The sequence below is a fragment of the Ziziphus jujuba genome, chromosome 1, assembly GCF_031755915.1.
Source record: "Ziziphus jujuba cultivar Dongzao chromosome 1, ASM3175591v1".
Taxonomy (NCBI): domain Eukaryota; kingdom Viridiplantae; phylum Streptophyta; class Magnoliopsida; order Rosales; family Rhamnaceae; genus Ziziphus; species Ziziphus jujuba.
In genome coordinates, this window is record NC_083379.1 from 35413350 (window position 1) to 35432644 (window position 19295).

Consider the following 19295-nt stretch of genomic DNA (forward strand, 5'->3'; position numbering starts at 1 on the left):
ATAAACTCCACGTATATATATTTTTATTTTCGTCTAGGGTTGGAGGGTGCAAAAAGCATTTCATGGCATGGGAAAGTACCGTATGTGACTATGTGTTACACAAATAGTATGAACATATTTGAGTTCTATATGTGCTTGCTAGTGTAAATCATTATCATACGTAGACACCAAGTGCTCCAAATTGATAGAATAAAATGTGATTATTTTCGTGGTTGAAAATAGTGGCCGACAAAAAGGTGGGTATACAAATTTTATTTTTCTTGAACAAATTAACCCGCCTTGTTTTCTATGATTGCAAGTTAAAAACAAGTAAAACAACAAAACTAGATTTTGTTATTTTTGCTAGATTTGTTTTTCTACATTATAAACCGGTGCAAAAAGTCTTTAGATTTGGAGTAATGCTATGCTAAACAGCCCAAGACGTCAACACTGCCATATGGCAGAAGGTGAGTGCTCTAAGACAAACTTATGTGAGTTAATTCACGAGTTGGCTGGCTGACAATCGTTCTCCTAAATTAACTTAAAATTTTAATTGTCATTTAAAATAAAGAACGAAAAAAGATAAAGAGAAAGTAATTAAAAAGAGCAAGCCGATTCAAAGCACTAATTGAATATTCTACGCACTTATTATTGGAAATTATAGGTTGCTGATGATAATAATGATGATGGTACATAATTTTGTATTTTGCTAACTAACATATATATATCCACATTGCATAAGGCTATTGCTAATTTAAACCCAAAATATATGTCATTATGAGCTTTGATAAACGTGAAGGAGCTCATTGGACCTTAACGTAGTATGTATGAAAGGTTTCACCTATGAATTCTTGGAGCCCCTACCGATATTGAGGATACTTTGGTATGTAAAGCGTTTAAGGCCCATTTTCTCCGTCAGCTTAAAACTATGATTGGATTGGAGGGAGGAAAGAAAAGGAAAAGATAAATTTAATAAATAAAAAAAAGGAAAGGAAATGATAGTATGTATTAATAATAATTTTTGGGTGATTAGTAAATGCAAAAAGAAAAAAATGAAAGAAAAATGGATTGTTTACATAATTACCAGAATGTATATCTCTAACAAGTCAACTAGATGATAAAAGGATTAATTTCCTCTTTTTCCTTCCTATTCCTTTCCTTTCCACTTCATTTAAATTATTCAAACAAGAGATTTAAAATTTTGAGTACATTTTTTGTACTCTTTCCTATTTTCTCAATTCAAACATAGTGTAAGTTATTGGGGAAAAAAAAAAAAAAGTGCTTTGACCAGGTATTAAATTTGAAGATTTTTTATTCCAAATCCTGTGGTTTCAAAACTTATTCTACAATTAATTATGGGATTCAAATTGAAGTCCACACGTGAAAGGAATCTATTAGGGTATCAAATTGTTCAAAATCTATCTTTTATAGGCTTGAGCTTTTAGCCAAAAAAAAAAATAAAAAAAAAATTGGTGGATCGTTCTCCAATTTCCTTCCATTTTCTTCTATTTCTAGGAACACAAATAGAATATTTACCCCTATTTAGTGTAAATTGCATGTGTTGCAATATATATAACAATCTAAATGGGCTGTTTCCATTTGTCGAATGCTTAACTTAAATTTATCAACCAAAATGCAGGAGTTATGCTATTTGGATTAATGTAATATGTAGCACAAGTTATGATAATCAAAAATATATTTTTCATATATACATTAATATATGAATAAATATTGTTTCAAAAGGTTAACTATTTGTAAATAATAAATGCCCGTACTACATAATATACACATTGGTGATTTTAATGTATGTTATATACCCAAGTAATAATATTATACTGCCTCTCAAAAAGATATGCAATAATTAATCACTGCTTTTTTTTTTTTTGTAAGTTATAATAATAATAATGATGATCATGAGCGAACTGCTTTTGAAGTTATTAATTCCTCCAACTTTTTCTCATTGACTCATGCTACCACACCTCACCCATCTTGTCAGTTTTGCGGTTGCTGCTCTATTCTTTTCTCACTTCTTTAATCTCTCTCCGTCAATCACTGGTTTCCTTTGCTCTGCCATTATTTAGCTAAACAAAATTTTCATTCTCTCTCTCTATCCCCATCATGGTTGATAATACGTGCCCCCTTAACATATAAACTATTCACCAAAAAAAAAAAAAGTAGCAGTTGAACTTATAGCAGATACACACACACACACACACACACACACACACACACACACAAAATAAAGATATTTTCAATCTAAACAGTTAATAATTAACCATCATATATAATAATTGAATCCATTTATGTTCATTTGAGCGTTATTTGAGAGAATTTCTTTTTTATTATTTACAATGATTTTTTTCCATTTCAATGTCAAAAATCTATAACTTTCAAAATCTTCGAAATATAAATATAATTGATTCACCACCTAAACTAAGCTCATATGACAAATATACTATGTGTATGTATATATATATATATAATACGACAAATAATTATATTCCAAACTGCACAAACGAAATTATAAACTTCATAGCTGTAGTTGTAACTTTACTTTCCTTTGCTTCTAATGCATTTAATAATTAATTCTAATATCTTTTTGTTTTCTTTTTTTTTTTCCTCAAAAAATAAAAATCATTTTGTTTTCTACTTCTTAATCGGAAATGTATTTGATATATATATATATATATATATATATATTCTAAAGGTAGAGGGATTCATTTTTTATAATGTATTGAAGATCCTATCTTCTATAAGATTAAAGTTTTTGGAAAGAAAAATAATCTAACAGATTAAAGCTTAAAAACAATATTAATTGCTGTTAATATTTACTGTACATTTAAACATTATATATGTGTATTATACGTTTGCTTTATACTTTCATACATTAATATATGTATAATTTAGATTTACCGAAAAAATAATAAATTTATAATTTACCATTAAACGTAACGTACTTGTAAATTTACGCTTCTATTCATTTGTATCTTTCATATATACTTCTGTGTTGAAAGAAATTTTTTTTTTCTAATGAAAAAATGAAAAAAAAAAAAAAAACTGGATCATTCCTCTGAAGTCGTGCAGTTTGAAAATCATATGGTACATCGATCTAAAAATGAACTTTCAGAAATGATTGTACCTCTACATAAGAGTGTTTTTTTTTTTTTTTTGTTTTTTTTTTTTTTTCTCTCTTTTGTGGGTGTGATTCTAGAGTTTTACCATTTCTTTTTTTTGGGTTACAAATTAATTGATTGGATTTCACTTCAAGGAAAAATTTAAATCGCCATTATTGCATGGCAGTGGATTTGTCCTTATCAAAATCAGGTACAGCGAGCCCTGGTGATAAATTAATGTACCAATTTTAACACAAGCCATTTAGGCTTTTAATTTTTTAACATTTATTTTGTACACAGAATAACTGTTTTTAACAAAATAAAATTAATTATTTATAACAATAAAAAATAAAAAATAAAAAATGAATAATCATTTTTATTTATGTGTTTTATAAAAATTTTGAATTAGAATAAGATTTAGCATTTATAATTTTCTTAAAAAAATTTCAAATTTGATAAAAATTAATTCACATTTAAATTTTATATAACCAATCTAAATATAAATTTATCAAAATATTGTAAGAATATTTTAAAATTTATTTAGATTAAAACATAAAAATAAAAATTCTAAAATTTTTATAAGGAATTTCTATTTTTTTAAATAGATGTACATATATTTCTATCGAATAACTATTTTCAAATTAAAATGAACCAAACATAAAAAAAATTGAATCTAGAAAATATGTATTTTATTCATACATTTATTTTGCATACTAAACATACACTTAATTCGTTGTAATTTGATTTTTTTTTTATTTTTTATTTTTATATACCAAATTTAATGGTTGTCTTACATGATTGATATTAAGTTGTATCAATTTTCAAATTAAAAGACATTATAAGGTAAAGTGTTAAAACTATTTTTAAAATTTTGCACGTTAACACTCTTTATTTATTTTTTAAAAAGGTAAGTGAAGATCACCTAATTGTTATTAAATTATATTAAATTTTAAACTAGAAAAAATATATTTTTTTGAACAAAAAACTAGTAGATGTTAAAATTGTAGATTTTTAAAATTTTACACTTTAATTTCATCTAATTTGGAATTTGATATTGGTTATACAAAACAGCTGTTAATCAAAATTCAAAAAGGCCTAAATTGTTCAAAATTAAAAATTTAAATTATTAGGATGAGAACTCAAATATCTAAATTGTAAGACCCTAAAAATGAGAGTATCAAAATATAAGAAACTCATAGCTTTACTATTACACTGAAAGGTAAATGGTGAGGGATATGATAGTGAGGGTCTGAGGTGATGTTCACATTGAATTGGGTTTGCATAAGTCCAACTGGAGGAAATTTCAATGCAGCTTCCTTCATACTTCCTTTCCTCTCTTTATTAGAAAGTACACACAAAAAAATTAAAGGCCTTTGCATTTTAATTTTCGAAATTTCCTTCTAATTAACTAACCAATAATTACAATTTTCAAACATAAATTTCAAAGAAATCATATATGCTTCCACATAATACGCATATTTTCCCTAATCAAAAATTCAAAATCTTGATAATTCCTCATGAAGAAAAGAAAAGAAAAGGAGAAAAGAAAAAAAAAAGATAAGAAATATATTTTCATGCTCGTTTCAATCATGAAATTGATAAACAATTGCTCGTGTATGGTCATCATCTTATCAGATTGAATGATGGACCCACATTTAATGTAGGAAATGGAAATACATGGTTGTGAGGAACTAGGCTCTATCTGACTTTTCGTATATTTCATTTTTCTAGGTATTAATTGATAAACAAGTTAACATTTTCATGGGTCTAATTAACATCAAGTGCTAAATATGTGTAGTAAATGAAAACTAGGAGGGTGTTTTTGAAATTTCCACCACTTGTTAATTAAATTTTTTTCTCGTTCTTTGAATTACCATATTACTTCCAATTTTTAATGTGACATTATTCTCTTGTCATATTTTAATTTTGGTCATTACGTTGGGTCGGAAAAGTTCAGTTTTGTTACGCTGGCTGAGTTGGAATTGTAAACCGGGTTTACTTAAAGAGGGACTCGTTTGGACATCAAAATCTTATATGGTACGTTCATTAATATGGTTTTAAAACTTTGATGAGGTTACATTACTTCATTTGTCTTGTCAAAATTATCTAAACGAAAATTATAACTTATTATTCCAAAAAAAAAAAAAAAATCATAAATAAAATAAATATGAAAAAAAGTAAAATTTACATATATGCAATTTTTTTTTAAAAAATATGTACTACCATTACTCATACGGCCATAGTAGTAAAGTAAGTCATGATTTTCTAATAGGAAATTAGAAGAAAAAAACAATGAAAATAAATTTGTTATCCTTGAATAAATCATACTCAATCAACAAAATTGATTATAATTACAAACTTAACCATTTGCTAATTTTTCACCCAAGTAAGAACTTGCTGAATTGGGACTAGAGTTTTTTAATTCATCAAAATCCCTAGTCATGCAAATTAATTACTTGCCCTGGCTGATCCATGTGTGATATCATTTCCTAGTAAGCAATTATGAAACAGACTATTTTCTAAGTATGATGATTAATTATATATAGCTTGGTAGGTCACAATCTCATACAGTGCGACCAAACACTCCAACTACCATGACCAACCTCCACACACACACACACACACTCAAAAAAAGGAAAAAAGAAAAAGAAAAAGAAAAGGACTACGACCACTCTATTCAATTTTTTCAACAAAAATTTGTAGCTTTGTTTTAATTTGCTGTGTCATTCTTGTTAATAGTAATACTACCATGTCGTAAGAAAGAAGCCAGCCCTGATTTGTCTTGAAGATGGGAACACTTTCTAGAATGCGTTGCATTACCACACGACATGTACGTTTAAGAATATAATATCAATTCCATCGTTGAAATTTTAATCAAAATGACAGAATTCTTTAAATTTGAAATTGTATTCGCATTGCACTTTATATTATATGGATGTTATTTAATTATAAGATTAGTAAAATATTTTGTAACTAGATAACCTAAGATGATTTTGTGTAATTTACATTTTTATAAATCAAAAAAAAAAAAAAAAAGTTTAGCCAGGACTAAAGATGTAGAGGAGCACCAAAAAATTTCAATATAACAACAATATCATTAACCACATATGAATTTTGCTATTATCATACATAGATCCCAAAAATTATTTTTTCATCACTTAACTCCCCTATATTTATCCATATTAGTCAAAAGTGACTGTTAAAACAATTATATATGAAGCCAAGCAAAATTGTTTTTCAACACATCTCCCTTGCCATTTGTCCACGTTAGTCAAAAGTGACAATCAAAGAATTTGATAGACATTTTGTTTCCTTTTTTTTTTTTTAAAGAAATAAGGTAAATTAAAATCCACTTCCAGTTCATAGAGGATTAATGTATTTTCAGATACAGCTTTGAAACAAACAGGGATACAGGGGGAAAGCTGTTTCAGGGGCGAATGAATAAGGTCCCCCCGATTGATGCCATATCCAGTTGAAATCATAGGGGAGAGATAAGAGATAAAGATAGATTGCAAATAGAATGACATTAGAAGCAGACAGAGAAGCAAAAAGAATAACTAGAAGAAACCACTTAGAGGAGATGTAGTGAATAGATAGAGCCGCTCCACTTAGGAGACGATGATTTGGGGCTACTGCTGCCCTACGAGTCCATGTTATAATGTGAAACTACATTATATTCATTCCTACTTTGTTACCTGCAGATCAACCAATTTCGGTGATAAACTACACTACTTTTCATATTTTATGTTGACAAAGTTACAACAAAGAAAAGATTATAATACAAATGTAAAATGCTGAATCAGAGAAGCTTATAGTTATTCTTTTCCATAATTAATCCATGATGTGAATATTCACATAACCATACTGGTTATTTTGACCTGTGCGTGTATATCTTGGAACCGCCATTAAATCTGGTGCATATTTTGGAACACAAGGACCAAGCTAAGAGGTAATCAAATTTCATTCTGTTCTATCCTCATTTAATTGTTTACTTTTGACATTGTTTGCTGAACATGGTGTATTGTTCAATTACTGCATACGGAATTTATAAAGAACAACTATTCAATGGAACATATATATCTGCAAAGCATGATAGAAGATGTGGCAACCATCGCTACATTTTTCTTGTTTACAAGGTGACTGTTGCTTCTTTCTAATTATACGCTCAATAATAATATTTCTATTCTTTTTTCTCATTAAAGCATAACAACAGGAGAACCTTTTCAACAGGACAAGAGACAGCTGCCAGATTGTTAATAGAGTAATATCTTTTAAGATACAATAAAATATTGGTTTGATAAATATGCATTAATCAATGCTCTAGATAAGATATGGATAAATAAGATATAGATTGTGATTTAGATAATTGGATAAGATAAGATTGTGTATGTAATAATTATATTCTTGTCTTATGATGAATGTAATTAATATTGATGTATCTTGAATGGCTATATTAGCCTCCTAAGCTAGTCATTTGAAACATAGAGAAATGAAATTGAGAAATAAAATTGAGTAACATGAGAGTGAAAACAGGAGAACAATTTTCTTCTCTTGAGTTGTTATTTCTCGTGCAAAAAACTCAGAAGAGGGGTCCTAAAGAGTTTAAATATAAAGTAAATTTAATTGCAAACTTCTAACATAGAAATCTCGTTGCACCTTTGGGCTTTTATATCCAAGGAAAATAAAGTATCTTACCCTCTATATGGCTATATATTTGCCAATAAAAGCATAACCAAATCATTGATTTTCTTGGTTTTCAATACATCTTATTAATTGTTGCAAAATTTTGCGTACCGAAAATTAGAAAGATAGAAATGACGAAATCAATCTAATTAGAATTGGAACTAATTAGTACAAGGAGTAGTGCTGGAAATGATGTGCAGATGGTAAAAGAATCACAACATTTTACAGGAAGATGACTTGAATCCTAAGATTTCTGACTTTGGCTTAACAAGGATATATTTTTGGGATTCTGAAAAGAAGCCAGAACAAAGAGATCGAGCTGTTGGAACTTAATAAATCATATAGATCTTCATTTTCCCATTAATTATGACACACACATATATGTGTGTATATATATATATATATATTCTTCATGCAGTGGATATATATCCCTGGTGTGTCCATGTATACTACGCATCGATGGAAAGTTCTCAGTAAAATTTGATGTATCTAATATCAGAAGGGTTTGCTAATGTTTTATGTGGTGCAAAAAAAATCCATGAGGACAGAGATCAATTTCAATTTTAAAACAAATACAATTCACTAATTTCTTTTTGAATAAATTTTCATTATACATTTACATTATACATTTTAATAAAATTATAATATAAGTTGTAGGATATTCTAATCAAATATATTTTTAATCAAACATAAAAAAATAATTTTCAGTATAACAAGAAAAATGTCTCGGTAGCCCAAAAAAATAGAAATATGTATATATATATATATATTGTAATTATCATATCAGAATATTTTAATTTTATAAAGTAAGATACAATATCCTAATTTCATAACATTTGGGTATTTTAATATGATCAGAACTACTAAAGGTAAAAACAATATTATTTTTCCCTTAAATTAAAAAAAAAAAATTCATATAAGTAAGTAGATAATTTTTGTTAACTTAAATGTTGTTAAAAAAAAAAATGAATTATTCAACCAAATGATATTAAATACATACCCGACAATATTGAATGAAAATCAGGAATCCAATAATTAAACTGGATAATGCAATTGTTATTAAGAAAACCAACCTAATCATTTTCTAGCTATAATCATAAAAAATAAAAATCATTTTCTAGCTTGAATTAAAAAACAAGACAATGACTCCTAGATAAGGTTTGAAAGTTTGAATACAAATCCAAGTAAAATGAGCGGCACAATACACTAACAAGGCTCTATGTCTTTTCGCAAAAGTCAACTGCAATTAATAAAATGCCATTTTGGGCTTGAAAAATATAAGCACACCAATATTCTCTTCACTAAATTAAGCTTGCTTTGCTGTTTATCCAATTGTTGTTGAAATCATATAATAGTACTGCATTGATACAATTATTGTGGTACAAATAATAATTAAGTTAGACAATCTCATATCTTAGTCTGAGGTTTAAAAAAAAAAAATGTACAGTCTAATAAATAACCAGTAATTATACTAAACTCAGTTACTTATTAAACGAAAACTTTATGTGTCATTTTATTTCATTTTTTTGGCGATTTATAGGAAATCAAATTTGAAAGCAGGACTTGGTTAAGAGTCCTAAGACAGTCACTGAAGGATAGCTTCAAAGGTTTGCTTCCTGTGGACTTCTCAGGCAGACAACTACCAAAAACCCAAAAAAAAAAAAAAAAAAAAAAAAAAAAAAACTCCACCTTACGTGTTTTTTTATTTGGTAATTTGACTCCACCTTACGTGTTGATATTTCCCTCTGACTGACATTTTCTTTTACTAGTCCATCTTTTGCTTTCAGCTTATGCATTTTTAAGTTCGCGTTTGAATTTTTCATATTATGATTTTATCACCTGATAAATTTCAGTGAATGTTTACATCTAAATATATTTTTAAATTACTAAGTTTTAAGTTTTATATTTAAGTTACTAATAATATATTTATTCCTTAAAAAGACACTTTTACCCATAATTAATTATTTTTTTGCAATAAATTATTTCTTTGTTGAATTGATAAAAGAGGCTTTTTTTTTTTTCCTATTTTCTTTTATTTTTTGAAAGAAGAAATTTTTTTTAAAGAAGAAACAGAAATACAATTGTCTTCTTCAATAGCAGCAGAAATCTAACCAAGAACCTTCACTATTTAAGATTCAAAAGACTCTAAATATACTGCATAAGAGCTATCTTATGAGCTACCCTATTAATACTTCTAGTTCTTATAAACACATTGAAAATTGACATGGCGAGAAAGTAAAGATTGGATTTCTTCAACAAGAGATCAATTTGCATCTACACCAACTAGTTGATTAGTCAATTTTCTTGGCCCCGGCCCAAAGAATCACTAATTGCTTGATCGTGAAAGAACCAGCTTCCAAACAAAAAAGAGTAGCATCTGCCACAAGCTCAGCAGTCAAAGAATTCCATCATATAAAATAAGGTTGAGCAAAAGAGGTTGAATTTAATGTTTTTTGAAATAATGTTTTAATTTAATGTTGAAATACCAATTTTTTTTTTTTTTTTTTTTTCAATCAACACTCCTTTTTTGGAGAAATGTTGAAACACTCTTCAATGGCAAAATATTATAATACAAAGTCTCTGGATCGGAATCTCGAACTTTGACCCAAACTCAAACTTTGTTCTCATGTCACAATTAAAAAAAAAAAAAAAAAAAAAAAAAATATGGATGGCAGCCGGTATAAGGATAGTTTCAAAAATTTTATTTAAACAAAATTTAAGACTTTATTTATTTACTTTTTTTTTTTTATAACATAAAGTAGTAAAATTTAGCTTCAGATAAATATTTTTAAATTAAAAAAAAGAATAAAACGTTTTATTTAGTTTAAATAAATCAAAATTAAAACTTAACCTTGCTGCAAAATTGAATTTTGCTAGAGTTTAATTTGCCATTCCCTTTTCAGTCAGAAATTCGAGGAGGATTCTTTTTTAGTTGCGCCTCTTATAGGGTCCAGTTCGGAATGTTATGTTTTTTGATCATTTTAGAGGAGAAGTATGAGAAGAAAAATAAAAAAAATTCTATTACTCTCTTGAAAATAGAATACAAAACACAAACTTCTCTTAGAATACAAAACACAAACTTCTCTTTCGGATTCTCACGTGGAATCTCTCTCTATTTATTATCAAATTTTCTCCTGGAGTTTCAACTATTTTCTCAAGCGCTCTCTGTAGACTTAAACACTCTTTTTTGGAATTTATTCTCAATACTCTTCACTTGGGATGATATTAAGCTTGCTCAACTTGGCTTGGGTTGCATGCAATGGGATGGAGCCTATTTATAGGCTCACAAATTCGGTGCATGTCCTCCATTTTTAACCTCTTCTGACTTTCAGCACCAGCTTTTTGACATTGCCCATAATTGTTGAGCAAGTTGGAGTTCGGTGTCAAATGCAGCAATGGCCATTGTAAAAAATGGTGAGCTGCTGGTTTCACACTGTCGGTGCAGTGTGGTGTGGCTAGACTTCACATGGAATTTTAGTCCAGTCAACATCTCCAATATATTATAAAGCCTACAAAATTGAACGATACATATAAAAATACTGATATGCCAAAATTCAAAGACAAATAAAAAATACTGATATTTCCTCTTTTTCTGTTGCTTAATGAATCTATGGCACTCCAAGCTTCGTTGGGTTAAATATATATATATATATATATATATATATAAAGAAACAAAAGGACTGCGTAAAACTTAGAATCCTAGTTCTTAGTGATAGTAAATGCTAATGGACGCCATACATTTGCTCTCCATTTTCTATGCTTTGGTCTTTCTCCAAACCTTGTCCATATTCTGTGGCACTGCAGATGATACCATGACTTCAAACCAGTCCATCACCGATGGCGACAAAACTCTAGTTTCTTCGGGTCAGAGCTTTGAGCTAGGCTTCTTCGCCCCTGGCAAATCCAAGAACAGGTACCTGGGAATATGGTACAAGACCACCCCTGATGTTGTTGTCTGGGTTGCAAACAGAGATAACCCTCTTACTGATTCACATGGACAACTCACCATCACCAACCATGGAAATCTTCTTCTTCTCAACCGAACCGGGTTTCTTGTTTGGTCCTCCAACACATCAATGGTCACAAAAGATCCGGTGGCTCGGCTTTTGGAATCGGGGAATCTTGTAGTCCAAGAAAAAAACAGAGAGGCCGACTCTGAGATATATGCATGGCAGAGTTTTGATTATCCGACCGACACATCTTTAGCGGGGATGAAGATTGGATGGGACTTGAAAACCGGTTTGGAACGGTATCTAACATCATGGAAAAGCGCTGATGATCCATCAACTGGAGAGTTTACTCTCCATATGGACATCAAAGGTATGCCTCAGATCGTAGTTTACAGTGGAACATCCAGAACCTTGCGGTCAGGGCTATGGAATGGAGTTATGTTTACTGGTATGTATGTTAACGGAGACCCTGTTTACGAATCAATTTTTGTATTCGATGAGAATGAATCCTATTACATGTTCAAGCCCAAAGTTAACAAAGACGAAGTTACGCGCCTGAGATTGAGTAATTCTGGTAATTTGGAGCGTCTTGTAATGCATAATACAGAATGGACAACTATGTCCTCTATGCCATATGAGCTCTGTGACAGATATGGATACTGTGGTGCTAACGGTGTCTGTAGAATTAATGGAGATCCAATATGTGACTGTCTGAAGGGATTCACCCCAAAGTCGCAGCAAGAATGGGAAGTTTTAAATTGGTCTAATGGGTGTGTGAGGAAAACACCTCTTGATTGCAAGAATGGTGATGATTTTGTGAAGCTTGTTGGAGTGAAATTGCCTGACTTGTTGGAGTTCTGGTTGAACAAGAGTATGAGCCTCCAGGAATGCAAGGAGATGTGCTTGAAAAATTGTTCGTGTGCAGCTTATGCTAATTCTGATATCAGAGAAGGTGGCAGTGGCTGCTTGATGTGGTTTGGTAACCTTGTTGACGTCAGAGAGTTGAGAGTTAAAGATACTGAGCAGGACATCTATTTACGTTTGCCTAAATCCGAGCTTAGTAAGTCTTAATTCCCGTGTCACTTTTCATTTACTTGAACAGTGTTGTAATTATTTTATTTTATTTTTTCATATTGTATATGTTCCAGAATCAATTAACGGGAAGAGGAAACTAAACACCATACTAATTGTTTCTACAACCTCTTGCTCTGGCATGTTTGTCATGGCACTGGTGATCTGGTGCATTTTTTGGAGAAAAAGAACCAATGGAAGAGGTAACTAATACATTTTCTCAAAAAATTTATTTTTAAAAGTAATGTTTTGATAAACCATTAATTATTGAAATAAATAGGACAGGGAAGCAAAATAGAAGATGAACTAGAACTACCTTTATTTGATTTGGCTGCCATTATATCTGCTACAAATAATTTCTCAGCTGAACATATGATTGGAGCAGGTGGCTTTGGTCCTGTTTTCAAGGTACCCATTACTTACTGTAAATTGAAGCATTATGTGATTTCTATGCATCCATCTCATGGCTGACAAAGGCACTTGATGTGGCATATGTTCAGGGGAAGCTCTCAACAGGACAAGAAATTGCTGTGAAGAGACTGTCCAAGGATTCAGGACAAGGATTTAAAGAGTTTATGAATGAAGTAAACTTGATTGCAAAGCTTCAACATCGGAATCTTGTTGCACTTTTGGGCTGCTGTATTCAAGGAGAAGAAAGGATTTTAATCTATGAGTACATGCCAAGCAAAAGTTTGGATTATTTTATATTTGGTTCGTCTTTCACATATCTTATTAGTTAAAAAGGTTATCAATATGCTCAAAATTAATATTCTTCTGAATTTGCAAGGTCAACTGATGTGCAGATGATCAAAGAATCAGCCTAATAGGATGGAGAAAACGGTTTGATATTGTCAAGGGCATTGCAAGAGGTCTCCTGTATCTCCACCGAGATTCTAAACTTCAAATTGTTCATAGGGATCTCAAAGCAAGCAATATTTTACTGGATATCAACCTGAATCCCAAGATTTCTGACTTTGGATTAGCAAGGATTGTTGAAGACGATGAAAAAGAAGCCACAACTAGGATAGTCATTGGAACATAGTAAGTAAGCAGTTTCCTCTCATTTTTATCGAATACATTCATCAACCATCACTCGGCAAAAGTTTTTAACAATTTTTTTTAAAATTTTTTTTCATTCAGTGGATATATGTCTCCAGAGTATGCAATTGATGGAAAGTTCTCAGTAAAATCTGATGTGTTTAGCTTTGGTGTGCTTCTACTAGAGATTATCAGTGGCAAAAGGAATAGAAAGTTTATTCACCCAAATCACGACCACAACCTTCTAGGACATGTAAGAAAAGAGCAATGATTTGGCTTATCCACAACAATTTTCTTTTGTTTTTTCATTTTGTGTTTGAATGTCTCAATGAAGCTATGAATTTTATGTAGGCGTGGTTGCTTTGGAATGAAGATAGAGCCTTAAATCTAATGGATGCAAGCTTCGGGGACTCAAGTGATGAATGTCAATTATTAAGATGCATTCAAGTGGGTTTGTTATGTGTCCAAAAGTTTTCACATGACAGACCAACAATGGCGTCTGTGGTTTTCATGTTGGAAAACGAAGGAGCAGTACTGCCGCAACCTAAAGAGCCTGGTTTCTTCATGGAAAGGAGCTCAAATGAAGAGAGCTCATCAAAATTAAGAAATGAAGAATCCGGCTCACAAAATGCAGTAACTTTGACAAAGCTGAATGGTAGATAACAATTAAATTATCTTATTTGAGCAGCTGCCAACTTTGAACCATCCATCCCTCAAGTATGCTGTTCCGCATTAATCAACTTGCATTCAAGGCATGGGGATGGTTGAAGCCAAAATCTTGTTCTAAGTAAATTAAATATCATATATGTCAAATATAGAGGTATATTATTATTTTTATATGTGTAAATTATCAATTTTTGTAGTGAAAATTTAGACATAAATTTTTTGTACATTTCATTATAAAACACACACTTTTAACTATGCCCTTCAATTTATTACTAATTAAGCAATTATGCCTTTTCTAAAGGCAAAAATACTCAATATTCCAAGTATATGCCAAAGGATATAAATCTGACAGCAATATGAACAAACTGATACACACACGTGCATAATGCATTCAGCAAATTTTCTTGGAAGTTATCTGTTGAGTTACCAGTGCTTATCTTGCTTGCATTGTAGTAATAGTGACAGCATTTTGGCTGAGGATTTTTTCACTTCCTGATGTTTCATCTGCATTAGAGGAACTTGACTCTGTGAAGAAACCAGGGTGTTTAGGATGAGGCAAAATAGCTTGGTCATTTGCCAACATGAAAACCACTGATGACATGGCTGGCCTGTCTTCTGGGTAATTCTGGACGCATAGTAAACCCACATGAATACATCTTAATACTTGAGATTTGTTGAAAGAAGCCATCTCACATTCACCCATTAGTTCCATGCCCCTGTTCTCATTCCACAGTAACCATGCCTGGTACAAATTTAAAACCACATGCGCTTAATTGTTTAGCAAATCTGGTCTTTCTCTTTGTCCATGAATGAATAAGAGAGAAAAGAGTAGGGGATTTAAATTTTCTTTTTTCCACTTACATGTCCTAGGAGGTTATGGCGATGATCTGGTTGATAGAATTTTCTGTTCTTCTTGCCACTAACAATCTCTAACAAAATCACTCCCAAGCTAAAGACATCGGATTTTGATGAAAATGTTCCATCAACCGCATACTCTGGAGACATGTAGCCACTGCATGAAGTTATTTAGCTATCAAATAGAGGTTACTTCATTTGATGAATACATCAGGCCGTTCAAGGTCACTATACATCACTTACTAGGTTCCAACAACTCGGTTTGTTTTTGCTTCATCTTCATCCCCACCAAAGGTCCTCGCCAAGCCAAAATCTGAAACTTTCGGATTAAAGTTGCTGTCTAGCAAAATATTGCTTGCTTTAAGGTCCCTGTGAATAATTTGCAGCCTTGAGTCCTGGTGGAGATATAGAAGTCCGCGAGCAATCCCCAAAACAATGTCGAAGTGCTTTTGCCATGAGAGTAGTTTACATCTAGTATTATCTGCAAATAATTTATATCTGTTGTGAATTTCCTATTACATGAACTGCAGTATCCTTTAAGTTCTTTAACATTCTTTATCGTTGAGCATAAAGAAAAAAGAAATAGATTCAAGCAAGAAAATGGTTAAGTGGATCATACCGAATATAAAATAATCCAAGCTTTTGTGGGGCATGTACTCATAGATTAAAATCCTTTCCTCTCCATGAACACAGTAGCCAAAAAGCCTGACGAGATTCCTGTGCTGAAGTTTGGCAATCAGAACAACTTCATTCTTGAACTCTGAAAGACCTTGACCTGAATTTCTTGACAGTCTCTTCACTGCAATACCTTCTCCTGTAGGTAGGTTGCCCTGCATATCACCATAAATGAGCATTGGTTTCGGTTGTCCAAAAGTCTGAAATAGAATTTTGTCTGTTCTTTGTTGCAAAAGTATATTGTTACTATTACCTTATAAACAGATCCAAATCCACCTGCTCCAATCTTATTTGCATCAGAGAAGTTATCTGTAGCGGCAATGATTGTTTCAAAATAAAAAAACGGCACCTCTGTGTCATACCTCTTGCTTTCCAAGCCTATAACGTTATTTGGTAGGAACTACTTATAAACATACACATGACAAAGAATAATTTGCTATTGATACAGCACAAAATGAAAAAAAAAGAAAAGAAAAAAGAAGAAGAAGATAATCTGATAATGCTAGATATATACCTTATAAATGTCACTTTTAGACATATGTATATTATTATATGACGCTCACTACTCTAAAATCTCATATCCAGAAAATCATCAATGGGAACATTCTTACCTGTCATAATTCTCCTCTTCTTCGAAACTACACAATAGAAGACTAACCCAAGAGTAAGCATTCCAAAAGCGATTGATAGTGAAAGGATGATAGCCAACTTTCTCTTCTTATCTGAGTTATAAATTGATTCTACAACAAATAAATTGATATACCACATTATTATTTCCAAAATTCCTGTTTCCAGCCTTTCAGGCTAATACAAGTCAACAAATTTGTATTCCATGTAATTGTACTTGCTTGGCTTTTGTGGATGAAATTATGAGATTGAATATGGGAAAAAAGTTACTTTGATGAAAAAAACTACAGCACATACCAAGTTCTGAAGCAGCCAGTCGTATATAGACATCTTGTCTTCTACTTTCTTCTGTGAAACCTTTAATATCAATCAAATCCCCATACCACAGCAAACAGCCGGTGCCACCATTACTACTGCCTTCTCCACTAACATTAGAATTAGCATATGCCATGCAATCACACTTCTTAAAGCACTCTGCTTGGCATTCCTTGGTGCTCATACTCGCATTGAAATGAAAATCAGCCAAGTCTGGCAACTTCACATCCATGAGTTTCATAAGACCATCTCCATTTTGACAATTCAGTGACGTTCTTCTCACGCATCCACTTGACCAATTGAGTATTTCCCATTCATATTATGATTTCGGTATGAACCCATTCAGACATTCGCATATTGGTGCTCTGTAAACTCTGCAAACGGCATTAGCTCCACACTTCCCGTAACTGTCACATTGGTCATCTGGTATTGTGTACATCTTGGACCATTCTGTGGTTCCATCTCTCAACACGTATAAATGGAGAAAGCCTGAGTGATCCAGTTCTATTCTCGCAGTAAATAATGAGTTGCTTTTTGGTTCATAACTGTAAGTTAGACCATCATCTAGAAATTCTAATCTCGGAGAGAACAACGGATCAGTGAAAAAAGGCAGGCCATTGAATTGGATACCATTCCATTGACCTGACCGGTATTTTTTTATTGAACCCGATTTTATTACTTCTTGCCTTTCTTCAAAACTAAAGTCCATTCCCCAGAAGATGGATCATCCAAGTTCTTCCATGAAACCAAGTATCTATTTTTTAACCCACCTCCAATTTTCATGCCAGGCAACCATGTTTTGCTTGGGTAATCAAAGCTCTCCCACAGATGACTTCCAGAACCGTTTGTGACAGTTTCTTGAAGAACAAGGTTACCGGAATCTAAGAGCCTAATTACTGGGCTTTCGGCTTCTTTGGTTAAGAAGTAGAAGAGTTCCATTAGTGCTGATGGTGAAAAGCACTCCTTTTGGATCTGTAACTGGGTTTTCTCTGTTAGCAGTCCACACAACTATTTCTGGGGTTTTCTTGTACCATATAGCTAAGTAGTTGTTTTTTGAGTTGGCCGGAGAGAAGAAGCCAAACTCAAAGCTTTTACCTGAGCAAACTAAAGTCTCTCCTTTACTGATTGAATTGTTTGGGGTTATAGTTTCAACTTCAATGGAAAATTGACAAAAAAATGCTACAAATAGGATTAGAGCGTGAAACAAGGCAAGAAAAGGCAGTTTGCCCATTTGTGTTTCTTTCTAGAGCCTGAAGCAAAAATAAAAATGGAGGGCTGAACTACAATATTCCTTGACATTACCATATCACTTGGATCCTTATAGTGACAATTCCACCTTTTTTTCTTCTTCTTCTTCAAGGAAAAAAAAAAAAAAAAAAGTGAAGAAACGTCGTGCAAAGACTAAGTCCTGGACCCACAATTTGAAAATAAGTTGGAACTTGGAGGTAGCATCAAAAATTAGAAATTTTGTTTTGAGACTTCTCCTTAATAGTGTTCCTATAAAGGTTAATTTTAATGAGGAGAAAGGCAGCAAGGGATGAATTGTGGATTTGAAAGCATTAACCACTTATTTAAGGGATATCATTGGGCAAGTGTAATATGGTTTGGATCCCCTTCGGGATTAGATTACGACATCCAAGCCATGTGTGCTTTGGCCAAATGGTTTTCGGATACTTTTATCTATAGAAGATGACTGTGATATGGCAAAAACCGTGTATTGCATTGAATTGGCTAAATATATAAATACAGATACAAACTTTAAAAAGTAATATATATGATCCTAACTAAGGTAAATACAAATCAAATATACACAATCTTGAACCGTAGAATAAGAAATTGAGAAAGAGAGAGAGAGAGGTTTAGTTAAGGCATTAACTAATTGATCAGCAGAAGCAATTACATGAGCAACCCGAATAAGATCATTTTGAACCTTGTCGCAAACAAAATAAAAATCAATTGCAATATACTTTATCAAGAATAAATGACAGGATTAGCACAAAAATAGGTGGCACCAATATTTCAAGAGAAGTTGTGCTCTGTTACTTCATATAAGTACAAACTATATAAGCTTGATAAACTCTTTCTAAAATTATTTTGATAAAGTTTGTTATACATAATAAACTTATAGCCTAATAGTTTAAGTTTTTGAAATTAATGATAATTTAATATAATATCAAAGTTCAAAATCCTAGATACTAGATGAATTATCATTTGTAATAAGCTTGATAAACTAATCTTAGCATTCAGCTCTAAGAGAGAAGAGAGAGACTACCAATTTAATCAAATAATTTCTAATTATATTTAATTGAATCAGTATGCGTTT

At 31.4% G+C, this 19295-nt stretch overlaps 3 protein-coding genes across 8 annotated transcripts; 1 reads left to right on the plus strand and 2 right to left on the minus strand.

Annotated features, from left to right (window-relative positions):
- Positions 1–11330: 11330 nt before the first annotated feature.
- Positions 11331–15239, plus strand: LOC107430772 (G-type lectin S-receptor-like serine/threonine-protein kinase SD1-1). 6 transcript variants are annotated; one of them, XR_009638991.1, is made up of 7 exons: positions 11331–12785; positions 12874–12999; positions 13077–13204; positions 13297–13507; positions 13600–13837; positions 14020–14087; positions 14186–14255. XR_009638991.1 is itself a non-coding variant. In XM_048464116.2 (7 exons), exons 1-7 carry the CDS (start codon positions 11495–11497, stop codon positions 14495–14497), a joined length of 2352 nt encoding a protein of 783 aa, XP_048320073.2. In that variant the 5' UTR covers positions 11331–11494; the 3' UTR covers positions 14498–15233. The 6 variants fall into 6 exon arrangements, 5 of the variants coding, with proteins under 5 accessions (XP_048320073.2, XP_024927773.3, XP_060673325.1 ...); XM_048464116.2 differs by having other exon boundaries at positions 13182–13204; positions 13937–14087; positions 14186–15233; XM_025072005.3 differs by having other exon boundaries at positions 13937–14087; positions 14186–15232.
- On the minus strand, positions 14934–17204 carry LOC107430553 (G-type lectin S-receptor-like serine/threonine-protein kinase SD1-1). The gene is made up of 7 exons (XM_025070574.3): positions 16955–17204; positions 16642–16770; positions 16284–16408; positions 15975–16185; positions 15599–15836; positions 15362–15512; positions 14934–15242 (listed from the first exon to the last, which is right to left on the minus strand). The coding sequence occupies exons 1-7, from the start codon at positions 17202–17204 to the stop codon at positions 14934–14936; spliced, it is 1413 nt and encodes a 470-aa protein (XP_024926342.3).
- An 87-nt stretch (positions 17205–17291) lies between these two features.
- LOC132800377 (S-locus-specific glycoprotein S13-like) lies at positions 17292–17911 on the minus strand. Its single transcript, XM_060813914.1, has 2 exons — positions 17659–17911; positions 17292–17545 (listed from the first exon to the last, which is right to left on the minus strand). The coding sequence occupies exons 1-2, from the start codon at positions 17909–17911 to the stop codon at positions 17292–17294; spliced, it is 507 nt and encodes a 168-aa protein (XP_060669897.1).
- Between the last annotated feature and the right edge of the window lie 1384 nt (positions 17912–19295).